Source organism: Dermacentor andersoni, chromosome 9, assembly GCF_023375885.2.
Source record: "Dermacentor andersoni chromosome 9, qqDerAnde1_hic_scaffold, whole genome shotgun sequence".
NCBI lineage: Eukaryota > Metazoa > Arthropoda > Arachnida > Ixodida > Ixodidae > Dermacentor > Dermacentor andersoni.
The window spans coordinates 97,109,190-97,122,752 of NC_092822.1; the positions used below are offsets into that span (position 1 = coordinate 97,109,190).

Consider the following 13,563-nt stretch of genomic DNA (forward strand, 5'->3'; position numbering starts at 1 on the left):
CTCAAATGTGTAACATAATTCAAATACTTTGATGGGCTCGCTGGTTTAACACATTGAACCACTCATTGCACCCTTCATGATGGTGATTATGCAAAGCGTGATCTGCAGCATTTCAAATAAATAATTTGACAAACCCAAGCCAAACGTGTCCATAACCTAATTAAGAAACAGACATAACCAATACTTGAGAAAGACTTTAATAAGCTGTCGTAATTAACTGAATGATGAACAGTGGAGCCGCACATTTCAGCTTCGCCAGTTTACCATCTGTACGGGGAGCATGGGCAATAATTTTTTCTGTTACTGCTTGTTCAGTATTGTATATATATAATGTTGTACCATTGTTCCATTTGTAATTACCTTTTTATTATATTCCCCCTCACTTAGTTCTCCAACCTTGCAGCCTGCGAAATATATAGTTAAATACATAAGCACATGTCATTCATTCATCGGCATGTACCTCGCACCATCCCTCCCTCAACGAATGTCACGGTGTTGTCTCACAGTGTGCATCTACACCAACTGCTGTTTGCATTTTGCTATAGTTCGGGAACAGTGTAGCGCATAAGCATTACGTGATATTAAGATGGTGACCTATGCGGTGCATAAAGAATCCTTGCAAAAGATGACATGTTGGATTGTTGAAAATAAGACAATTGTATATATCGCAGTTACTTTAACATCATTTAATTGACCACTTGACAAAAGCTTCACTTCGTATAGATTTCAACACGTGCACTGAATCTGCAGTTTTTTTTTTGCTTATTAATGTGTGTGTGAGAGAAAACGCACTGCAATAGACGAACCAGACTAGCGCTAAGGTTGAATGTCAACAGTTTCCATTCCACGTTCAGTAATCACAGATTATCTGCAGCTTGGTTCAGGGGCAGACGTGAGCTTTTGGATTGGTGATTGTTGTTGCGTTTGGTGAAAGAATATGGCTAGGAGCAGGCACCGCATATTCGCAATCATGAGCAATATACACATCATTTCTCTAGAAGCTGTTGCCGAGCACGGGTAGCACAAAGATATCGTTGAGCTGACACGACGACTTCGAGGCAGCCGAACTCTGAATACTGCACGTTCGATGAGGGTAGCTATATGAACTTTATCTTGAAATGTGCGGTAGTAATTCGGCGATATATGACACAATCGTCAGAAAAGAGGCGAACTTTCGAAGAAAGCTCAGTGGGTAAATCGTTAGTTTATGTAAAGAAGTGAAGGAGGCCAAGGACTGCGCCTTGGGGTACTCTGGAAAGAACGGAGCTTTTAGAGGAGTAGTGGTTGTTAGCATACATAAACTGCTGTCTGTTACTTAAGAAATTACGTATCCAGTCTAAAACAAGAGGATTAATGTGCAAGCAAGAAAGTTTTAGGAGAAGCCGTCAGTGCGAAACGTGTCAAACGCCTTTTCGAAATCTAAAAGGCATCAACTGGAATGTTTTGATGAAGGTTAGAGCTTATGAGAGCTAATTGGCTATCACAAGATAGCCGTTTGCGGAAGCCATGTTGTTTAGGGGAGAAGAAATTTACAGACGTTAGGAATGTAGTAATGTGTGAGTAAATTACATGTTCTATTAATTTAGAACAGACACTGGTTAGAGAAATTGGGTGGTAACTACTGCATAATGATGGACCTTTTTTGGGACTGGTATAACCTTACCTACTTTCCAGTCATCCGGCACCATTCCTGATTACAAAGACTGCTGAAAAATATGACATAAGATCTAGATGGTTATATATTTAGTATTTTTGAAGACTGGAATTAATACCATCGATGCCAGGTGAAGATGACAGCTTCAAGGAATCAATACATTTCCTGATGCCATCAGAACTAAAGGTGATTGCGGGCATAGTATGGTAATTTGAATGTGAGAATTGAAGAAGTTCACCTTTGGGTTCATTAGTAACTGCAGAGGTAAATAGATGATTAGATACTTCGGCGGTTTCATGATCATCATCAGCAGCCTGGCTACGCCCACTGCAGGGCAAAGGCCTCTCCCATACTTCTCCAACTACCCAAGTCACTTGCTAATTGTGGCCATGTCGTCACTGCGAACTTCTTAATCTCATCTGCCCACCCAACTTTCTGCCGCCCCCTGCTACGCTTCCCTTCTCTTGGAATCCAGTCCGTAACCCTTAATGACCCATGGGTTATCTTCCCTCCTCATTACATGTCCTGCCCATGCCCATTTCTTTTTCTCTATTTCGACGAAGATGTCATAAACTCGCGTTTCTTCCCTCACCCACTCTGCTTTCTTCTTATCCCTTAACGTTACACTCGTCATTCTTTCCATAGCTTGTTGCGTCGTCCTCAATTTAAGTAGAACCCTTTTCCTAAGCCTCTGGGTTTCTGCCCCTGATCAGGTATAGGCTTATTTTGCTCATCACAAAAAGCAAGTGGTTGCGAACACCGAGCTCTGACCGTGCTTTCTTTGTTATAGGTAAGAAACTTGTGCCTCAATGAGACACACTCGCCTGAACTTCATGCTCCACTGGACTGACTGCTGTGTTGAATTACTTTAGTATTGTAGTGTTCTAGCACTTTCGAAGAAGTTATGGCGGAACGAGAGTGTTTTGCATGCCAGAAGAACTTTGGCAAAGAGCAGTTTTTGTCATGTTTTCGCTGTAAACATTGTTACCATCTGGGCAAGTGCTCAGGCATTCAGAAAAAAAGATTCAAAGGTATGAAACAAGGTGACATTGACATTTGGAAATGTCAGTCATGCGCAGATGAGGAAGCTGACTCTTCGGATTCAGACAGCAGCAATGCAAGCGACCAAAACCCTGAAAGCAACAAGGAGCCTCAGCAGCCAAATGCTGCGGCTCAGAAAGTTGAAAGATTGTATCAGAAATTAGCCATTGTTTTGTGCAAGTTAGGTAGTGTTGATAAGAAAGTTGACAAGCAAAACCTAACGACGAAATCAATAGAGAGCTTCATGGAACTGCTGTCAAAAAAGTATGATGAACTCCTTGCCAAAATTGGCTCCCAGGAAACAGATCTGTAAACTAAAGGCAAAAACTGAAGAACTTGAGAAACGGCTGACTGAAAAGGATGCTGAAATTGCTCGCATAAGAGCTAGCATTGATGTTGCAGAGCTGTACTCGCGCTGGAAAAATATTGACATTCATGACATTCCCGAATCACCAAAGGAAGGCCTATTCCAGGTCTTTGTGAAACTTAGCAATAAACTTGACATTCCGACGCCAGAACGACATTCCTTGGAAGCAGTGCACACGTTGAAACAGCGTCAAGGCAAAATCACTCCAATTATTGTCAGAGTCACCGACCAAGCATCCAAAGACCTCTGGATATCCAAAAAGAATACTCTCAGGGCTGAGAAAATATTCCTGAATGATAATCTGACCAAAGTTCAAGGACACTTGTTTTGGCAGACTCGACAGCTGGCGAAAGAAAAAAGGTACAAATTTGTCTGGACGAAGAACGGCAAGGCGTTGGTCAGGAAGGAAGAGGGTTCTAATGTAATTAGTGTCAATAGCGTGGCTGATCTTGCAAAAATAAACTAATGGGGTCATTTGAATGCTTCAGCGAATGGGATAAGCATATCCTTGAAACATAGGAAGAAACACTGCATGAAGAGCTAAAATTACTACATGTGAACATTTGTAGCCTGCAGAAAAATTGGGATCACTTGTGTGCATATTTACAAACAGTGCCTGATGTAGATGTCATTGCGCTGTCTGAAATCAACATTACAGCGGAAATGTTAACTTTGTAATGCCTCAGAGGCTACTCACAACATGCCCTATGTCGGGAAAATAGGAAAGGTGGAGGTGTTTTGGTGTTTGTGAAAGGTAGCTGGTTTTCATACAGTATTGAGGTAAAATTTGATAATGCTGAGCTGCTCAACTTGTCGATTAGTAAAGGGGACACCACGTACACTCTGTGTATTATCGCATCATCATCAGCCTGGTTACTCCCACTGCAGGGCAAAGGCCTCTCCCATACTTCTCCAACAACCCTGGTCATGTACTAATTGTGGCCATGTCGTCCCTGCAAACTTTTTAATCTCATCCGCCCACCTAACTTTCTGCCGCCCCCTGCTGCACTTCCCTTCCCTTGGAATCCAGTCCGTAACCCTTAATGACCATCGATTATCTTCCCTCCTCATTACATGTCCTGCCCATGCCCATTTCTTTTTCTTGATTTCAACTAAGATGTCATTAACTCGCATGTGTTCCCTCACCCAATCTGCTCTTTTCTTATCCCTTAACGTTACACCCATCATTCTTCTTTCCATAGCTCGTTGCGTCGTCCACCAGGGACAGTACTGGCAAGACACAGCTATTATACACTTTTCTCTTGAGGGATAATGGCAACCTACTGTTCATGATCTGAGAATGCCTGCCAAACGCACCCCAGCCCATTCTTATTCTTCTGATTATTTCCGTCTCATGATCCGGATCCGCCATCACTACCTGCTCTAAGTAGATGTATTCCTTTACCACTTCCAGTGCCTCGCTACCTATTGTAAATTGCTGTTCTATTCCGAGACTGTTAAACATTACTTTAGTTTTCTGCAGATTAATTTTTAGACCCACTCTTCTGCTTTGCCTGTCTAGGTCAGGGAGCATGCATTGCAATTGGTCCCCTGAGTTACTAAGCAAGCCAATATCATCAGCGAATCGCAAGTTACTAAGGTATTCTCCATTAACTTTTATCCCCAATTCTTCCCGATCCAGGTCTCTGAATACCTCCTGTATTCGCCTACTAAATATATCGAGGAACTGCAGCTTTTACTAAATAAGTATATGAACGAGAAACACCTGGTTTTAGTAGGCGACATAAATATAGATATCTGCCAAGAGTCTCAAAAGACTGTAACTGATTACCTTAATTTGCTAGCTGAACATGGGTTATACAATGCAATAAATGAGTACATAAAAGAGGAATACTTGGGCTCAAAAATTTCCAAATCGTTCATTGACCACATCATCCTTCGATTAACCAACCAGCGGTATACATCCGGAGTAGTTAAGCACAAACTGGCTGACCATAATTTTGTCCTGTTAGCAGTTATGTTTGAAAAACCAATAAAGAAAGAAAAGGCTTTGCTTACAAGAACTATTATCGATAATGCAAAAGTTGACATAAAAATTAATAATACAAACTGGAGTGCACTCTTATCGCTTGATCACTTAACCATGTACAGTAGTCTTATTGAAACTTTCAATAGGATTTACGAGGATTCCACTGATAGTAAAGGTGAAGAAGAGAAAGCCTGACAGTTAATGGATCACGCCAGTTATCATTGAATTGTGCTACCTTAAGGACAAAGCATGGCAGAAAAGCAAGAAAGAACCGCACGATGTTACGAAAAGAGCAGAATACTGTTCACTAAGAAATCTTGTGACAGCGAAATTGCGACTTGTGAAACGAAGATACCTGTCACGAGAATTCTCGTTAAATAAAAACGATGTAAAGAAAGCGTAGGCCTTGGTAAATGACCTGATGGGCCAATCGAAACACGCATGCGTTGAAGACGTGATAAAAAAGAACTTCCCCACAGCAACAAATACTGGGCGAATGCGCGAACACAGCTTTTCTGCCAGAAATATTTGAAGTCGAATTATGGAATATCATCAAGGGTTTGAAGGAGTGGAAGCCACCGAGGTTTTGATAAGATTCGTAATCGAGACCTCCGTAGTAATTTTAACGGACTAAAAGACGTATTGTTAAAAATACAAAAGGAATATTTCAAACTGGAGATATATTGAAAGGAATGAAAATCTCTGTTGTTAGGCCAATATACAAAAACGGAAAAAAGATTAACTACGGAAACTACAGACGGATTTCTATCCTTTCAGCGCTTGCCCACATAATGGAAAAGCATGTAGCATCCGTGCTGCTGTCATTCTGTGATTGATTTTCATTGAACAATAATGCGCAATTTGGCTTCACGCAGAATAAAAATAGAACTTCCTTGTTAGATGAGCTTTCAGATTACATCAACAGTTCGATAGAAAATAACCGAGTGGTCCTGGCTTTAATGTTAGATTTACCAAAAGCTTTCGATACCATAGACCATAATATTATAAAAAAGTTGCAATGTCTGGGCTTTCGGGGACACTTCAAGTTTTTTTCAAGTTATTTTGCTGACAGATTTCAGTGTGTTAGGTTAGGAGAAACATATAGTAGTTTGGAGCCACTAAAATATGGAGTACTTTAGGACCCCTGCTTTTTAACATTTATGTTACAGACCTCAGCCTTCCACCATTACATTCTAAAATTTTCCAGTAAACGGACGACACTGCGATTACTATAATGTTGCCAACATTGATACAGGGTTCCAACAACTACAGAGAGATATTTTTAAATTACGTGATTGGTTTCAGGAAAATTGTATTTTCGTAAATAAAGGAATAACAAAGCTAATTTATTTTAAAAATCCCCACAAGGCTATCAAAATTAATGAGAGGATTTTTTTGCATTCATCAGACTGTAATTCATGCCATTGCCTACCTTTGCCACTCGAATCAACTGTAAAGTATTTAGGTGTACTTTTCGATCAATGTCTTCATTGGAATAGTCACGTTAAACACACATGTAAAAAGCTAAGATCAATTGCTGCCATGATGTATCACCTTCGAGGTAGAGCTCCATTTAAAGTAAAGCTTACTGTATTTAAGGCGCTAGCTGAATCTTTACTTATGTATGGCATTACATTATACGGCACTTGCTCTGAAAACAAAAAAACAAAAAATTAATCGTGTAATTCGTAAAATACTCAAGCGCATAACCTATGGCACAGCGTTAGCGCAGGTACAAGGGAAAAACACCAAGCCCTGGGTATACTACCAGTGAAAGAACTATTTAATTATGCAGTTTTTAAGAATCACTACTTCAGCAAATAATTCAGGGGTGCCGTAAAAAAAGAACGTGATATTGCGACAAACTGAGAGGTATGTGAAACCACGTGTCTGCATTCACTATGTAAGAAGAACCGGAACTACTATGTCCCTGCAGTATTTAATCAATTGAGTGATGAATTATGTACAATAAACACGAAATGAAAAATGAATAAAGCAATCAGAAAATGGTCTGCCAGCTCAATAAACACTTAGTAGGTAGAGCCAGTTGATTGATTGGAATTGTTTACCGGCTTTGTTTTCAACTTTTGTTTATGTTCATGCTTTGATACCTGTGTATAATTTTGAAGTCAGCAGTTTGAAGAATTGAGTTGTAGTTCTGTAAGTGACTGGTGTATTTATGTATCGCTTTGATGTTTTGACTTTGTTTTGTCTTTGATGTTTTTTTTTATGCGTTTGAAATGTTTACAGAAAAAGTAACTCTAGGAGGTCCCATAGTCAAAGACTGGGGAGGGACCTCCAACAATAAATACATAGAAAAAGTATACTTAATGTGGTTAACAACAGCAATAGCAATCCTAGGAACAGAAAGTATTAAGCAAACAAACAAAGTCGAGTCATAGTAATAACAATAAATTATAAACACGAAAAGCAGATCCAAGGAGTATTATTCAACATACAGAAGCGTAAAAAAAAATATACAACACAATCACTTTCCCAAGAAATGGTGACAAATTTTCCTCTTAAATAAATGAATGGAAGGAGATGATTTAATGGGGGGGTGGTAGTGAATTCCATATTGATGTTGCCAAAAAGTTCGCAGTAAGTTTGCCGTAGTTAGTCCTTGGTTTCGGTAGGAGGTAGTTATTATGGTGTGAAAATCGAGTGCCAGTGAAATGGGGGGTTTGGTCTTTTGATATCAACGAAATTGGTAATTCTCCTCGACAAAATTTATACGTCAGGACACTAAGACAACATTTATTTAAATCCACTACGGACAAAATATTATATGTGAGGAGTAATGGCAGAGCACTACATGAAAAATGGCTGTAACTGATTATTCTCAAAGCTTGGTTTTGTGTGTGTTGCAGGGTTGCCAAGTGAGTTGCATAAGCATTACCCCAAGAACTGCAGTAAGAGATGTGGCTGTGAATAAATGCGTAGTAGAGTGAAATTAATATACGTATAGGAAAATAGGGGCGGACTTTGATTAGTATTCTGATACCATATGCTGTTTTACGGGTTAATAAGGATATGTGAGTTGTAAATTTCAAATGATTGTCGAGTTCTTGACAACATTGTGTAATGAAAAAACAGGAACTCAAAATGCTTTTTATTTTTTGTTTCATGCACTGGACGGTGTTCAGTGTATATATGCGAGAGAATTTATTAATTGTTGTAATATTAATTTAATATGTTGTTTCACCAACTGCCTGGTCATTTTACAAGCACTGCGTGATTAGATTGACCAGGAAATTCATCCTGTACAAAGAACTTTGGATAAATGAATGAATGAATGAATAAATGAATGAATGAATGAGACAGCTACGAAAGAGCGGTCTGCGTCAGGTGGATGATAGCAGGAACCAATAACAGTTGGGCAGGAAGCGTTGCTTATCACAAAGACAATTTCTAAGGCTGTTGTTACTGTTATTTCAGCACACTGAAGACTTTCGTGTGCACATATCGGCACACCGTCACCCCTTTTATGGGTTCTGTCACGTCAAAATATAGAAAAATTGGGAAATCTGAAAGAATTTCCGCATTTTAATGGATGGGTTAAGCCAAGTTTCACTAAGAAGGGCGATGTTCGATGACATTGTACTAAGCAGGCTTTGGAGGGCATCATGTTTGGGAAGAATACTGCGAATATTGGTGTAAAGAAATGAAAGGTGATTCTTGGGGTGGACGGTTATTGGGACGGTCGGATGCTTGGAACCCGGTGATCGAGCTACTACTTTATCGGAACTATGGTCGTGTGTGTAAGCTGTACATCAGATCACTAATTTGTCGTGGCGCAGCTTGAAGGGTCTCTGTTGTGCTTCAGCAAACTGAACTAGGTGCCTTCCAGCAGTTAGCGTGTTAGGAGAATAAATAGTCTTCCGAGATTTGGTATTCAATTCCTTTTGGTTCTTAAGCTCACGACAACACGTACTCTTTTACTTTAAAATGGGTGAATTTAACAATGATAGGCCTATTTCTGTTAGTATTAAAGTGAACTAATCTGCGGGCTCTTTCTATGTCTAAATGTTCAGTGGGGCTGTTTAGTTGTGTACTGCAGTGCTGAATCACTAGGGTTTCGGATGCAGCCCACGTTTCGTTTTCAGTGTCTCTCAAACTAAAGAAGACAAGATTTGATCTTCATGCCCTATCTTCGGAATCGTTAAGATTAGCCTGAATAGAAGCAATCTTATTTGCACTCTGTTCGGCGAGTGCCCCGAGTTTGTCGGCTTTGTTTTTTACCGCTTCGTTTTTACTGTCTTCTTCTTAGTTTGTAGATTTTTTTTTGTCATCAAAAGATTTGTCACTCTGAGATAATTTTTGCTTGATCGACTTCATGTCATTTAGTAATGATTCTTGGCCAGTACGGATTTCAGTAAGTGCTTCCATTATATCATTTGGTGCTTCGTTGCTGCGGTTGCTAGGGCCGGGGTTAAGCTCATTGTCAGCGGAAAAAATTAGTAGTTGCCAAAGAACACGAAAACAGTCGAAAAAGGTTGCATAACAGCAGCTTGGGCTTGGCTCCACCAATAAAGAAGCATAGCGAGAATGTCGAGGCGTAAGTAAGGTATAGTGGTAGTTTACCTGCGGGACAAACAAAGTAGTAGGTTAGCGTTTGTCGCCATTGTTGTGGTGCTGCGAAACCCATGAAAGGCCGCGCGGGAGCCGATTGGCTTTAGATGGCAGAGTCGGGTAAAGGGCAGATATGCCTCTCGATTAGATGCGGGCGGTAAAATGAGGACATGCGCAGTGCAGTGTGGGAACAGGCTTAGTGCAGCCGTGCACTTGGTTTGTTGCGATGTCTCGATGCAGCGGGAGGGCGTGATTTGGCGTTCGCTACTGTTTGTACGGCGGATGTGTTTGAGGGTACAAAAAAATTGAATCACTGTTCCGGCCTGGCAAAATTGGATGTGCAGCGAAGCTGTTGAAAACCGACACTGCTGAGAGTGGTTTGCAATGTATCATTCTAGATGCCTTATTTATGTGTGGCGTAAGGCTCAAATTACATGTGAATGCGGCCGCATAAAGCGTTTGTATGCAGCGTGCCGGTAGCCGTTACAGTCACTGAACAGTTCTGTAGCTTTTGTTTCAGTTTTCATAGTAATGAGTTAATCTTCCTATATTTTGTTTTTGAAGGTCTAAGAGTTATGGACGTAGAGGGAAATTCTTTCAGGCTTACAAGGTAGCGTCCACTAACTTGTTTCATCATGAGAGCAAATAACGCTGCTTCTGCAATGGTGTTACGGGGATAGATGCAAACAAGAGGAAGCATACGTAAAATATACAAACGAATACCAATAACTGACTAAAAAACAACAGTTGGCGACAACTAAGAAATTGTCGCCGTCAGTTGCAGAACAGATTGGCCTCTTCCTCATAAATAGTGCTGATCCGTGGCAATACTCGTTTTATCGACTGCATGGAACTTTGGAAATAAATTTTCAACAGAAACAGAGTGATCCTTCAGATCACAGCTAGTTGTTGGACAATGGTAAGAAAAATAAATATTAAAATAAAGAAGTTTTACTTGTTGAGCACAGCTTTCAAAGGCCAGTTTAAGTCTGGGTGGGCAGTCAGGGTGAAGGGGTGATCTTTTTGGAGTGACAGTCGATACGAGACCTTGTATTTATTCTCACCTAATAAGCACATGCAATCCACAAGACCTTGAATAGGAGGAAAATGTTTTGCTTTTCCGTCATGACACCGCTTTTCTCTTTCTTTTCAGTGCTCTTGTAGAGCTTGCCTTCTTTCTTATTCTCGCTGCCCTTTCAGGTAAGCTATATTTTGTTTATGCACTCATTTGTGTAGTTGGCTACGGTTAGTGGAACAAAACAATGACCGCTAAATAACTAGCCTAATTTTATATATGTTCTATGCATCGCTTTGAGTAACCGTGGCTTTAGTATTTCAGGTGTACCATTGCTGGCGGGAGGGTATTACATGTTTCCAATTGAGATATTGACAATGTACAACAAAGACACAGATATCTGGAACTGGCTGTGGTTGCTTAGTGGATATGGTGTTGGGCCGCTAAGTACGACATTGCAGGATCAAATCCTGGCCACAGCGGCCGCATTTCGATGGGGGCGAAATGCAAAGACACCCTTGTACATATATTTATGTGCACGTTAAAGAACCCCAAGTGGTACAAGGCAATCTGGAGTCCACCACTATGGCGTGCCTCATAATCAGATAGTGGTTTTTGCACGCAAAACCCAAATAATTTTGTTAAAGCAGACATTGAGATTCAGGCATGTGCAGATGTATGCTAACCTGCAAATTGATCTCAAGCCATGTTCTCATGAAGCAAATACATAAATCTTTAGAAGGATCGACATTCGGGCGAGTTGGTACTGGTTGAAGATCTTGAAGGGGCAGCGCAATATAGTGAAGACAGAAGGCAGGAACATCTTTCACAACTCAGTTCGATCCGTTAAATTGTGTTAACTTTACCTGGTGCAGTGTGTAATGTCATGTAGTCTTTGTTCATCTTTTACAAAAGTGACAATATTTTCGTGCAATTTCGATGCTTTCTAGCTAGACCACTCACAAGCTATGCCGAAATCAAGACACCAAATCACACAAACAGCGTTGTGGTGGGTGCAACTGTGCCACTCATGAAGATGAAAACGATCTTTGTTGCATTCTCGGGTTTTATGTGCCAGAACTGGAATATGATTATGAGACACGCGGTAGTGGTGTGCTCACGATTAATTTTGGCTACCTCGGGCTATTTAACGTGCAATCGATGCACAGTACACTGGCATTTTGGTATTTTACCTCCAGCGAAATGCATTCGCAGTGGTCACGATTTAGTGCATGCCATCGAACTTAGCAGCACAACGCTACAGCCACTATGTCACCACGGTGGGTGAAGGCAATGTATGATGCTTGTTGGGGGAATAATTGTGCCTATCAGTGTATTTAGAGATGTATTATGTAAATAAATTCACGAATTCCATACCACTTTTTTATAGTGGAACATAACTTTCTTGTAGACGTTGAAGAATTACCAGATACCATGTACCAAATAGCCCTGATAATGGAATATTCCAAATGTTCGACATTCCAAATAAGAGATTTGGGATGCTTCAACCAAAGTACTGCTTGCTACATTTCCTAGAATTTAACAATGTCTCTTATATTGAGCGACTTCTATTTCATTCATGCCAGTGGCTTGTCAAGGGAAATTTATGCCTTATGCATGCATTTTAGTAGGTAAATTCAAGTTGGCCCACAGCTAGAACTTCCTCTTAAGTTTTGATGGCAACAGTGGAAATCCAGACTCGCAACAGGATATACGACGTCTCGGGGTGGAGCAGTGGAGCTTTTGCATTGTTTTCTTTCAAAGCACGATAATTTCATCATCATCATCATCATCAGCCTAGTTACGCCCACTGCAGGGCAAAGGCCTCTCCCATACTTCTCCAACTGCCCCGGTCATGTACTAATTGTGGCCATGTTGTCCCTGCAAACGTCTTAATGTCATCTGCCCACCTAACTTTCTGCCGCCCCCTGCTACGCTTCCCTTCTCTTGGAATCCAGTCCGTAGCTCTTAGTGACCATCGGTTATCTTCCCTCCTCATTACATGTCCGGCCCATGCCCATTTCTTTTTCTTGATTTCAACTAAGATGTCGTTTACCCGCGTTTGTTGCCTCACCCAATCTGCTCTTTTCTTATCCCTTAACGTTACACCCATCATTCTTCTTTCCATAGCTCGTTGCGTCGTTCTCAATTTCAGCAGAACCCTTTTCGTAAGCCTCCAGGTTTCTGCCCCATATGTGAGTACTGGTAACACACAGCTGTTGTACACTTTCCTTTTGAGGGATAGTGGCAACCTACTGTTCATGATTTGAGAATGCCTGCCAAACGCACCCCAACCCATTCTTATTCTTCTGGTTATTTCAGTCTCATGATCCGGATCCGTGGTCACTACCTGCCCTAAGTAGATGTATTCCCTTACCACTTCCAGTGTTTCGCTACCTATCGTAAACTGCTGTTCTCTTCCGAGACTGTTAAACAGTACTTTAGTTTTCTGCAGATTAATTTTCAGACCCACCCTTCTGCTTTGTCTCTCCAGGTCAGTGAGCATGCATTGCAATTGGTCTCCTGAGTTACTAAGCAAGGCAATATCATCAGCGAATCGCAAGTTGCTAAGGTATTCTCCATCAACTTTTATCCCCAATTCTTCCCACTCCAGGCCTCTGAATACCTCCTGTAAACATGCTGTGAATAGCATTGGAGATATCGTATCTCCCTGTCTGACGCCTTTCTTTATAGGGATTTTGTTGCTTTCTTTGTGGAGGACTACGGTGGCTGTGGAGCCGCTATAGATATCTTCCAGTATTTTTACATATGGCTCATCTACACCCTGATTCCGTAATGCCTCCATGACTGCTGAGGTTTCGACTGAATCAAACGCTTTCTCGTAATCAATGAAAGCTATATATAAGGGTTGGTTATATTCTGCACATTTCTCTATCACTTGATTGATAGTGTGAATATGGTCT

General features: G+C 40.8%; 1 protein-coding gene across 7 annotated transcripts in view; it reads left to right on the forward strand.

Annotated features, from left to right (window-relative positions):
- The window catches only part of LOC129384144 (uncharacterized), a 285,323-nt gene that overhangs the window by 101,193 nt on the left and 170,567 nt on the right, over positions 1-13,563 (forward strand). For all 7 annotated transcript variants that reach the window (XM_072284254.1, XM_072284258.1, XM_072284255.1 and 4 more), the window contains exons 8-9: positions 10,189-10,234; positions 10,778-10,824. In XM_072284254.1, the coding sequence (XP_072140355.1) occupies positions 10,200-10,234; positions 10,778-10,824 (82 nt within the window). In that variant the 5' untranslated portion in view covers positions 10,189-10,199. The remainder of the gene's footprint in view (positions 1-10,188; positions 10,235-10,777; positions 10,825-13,563) is intronic.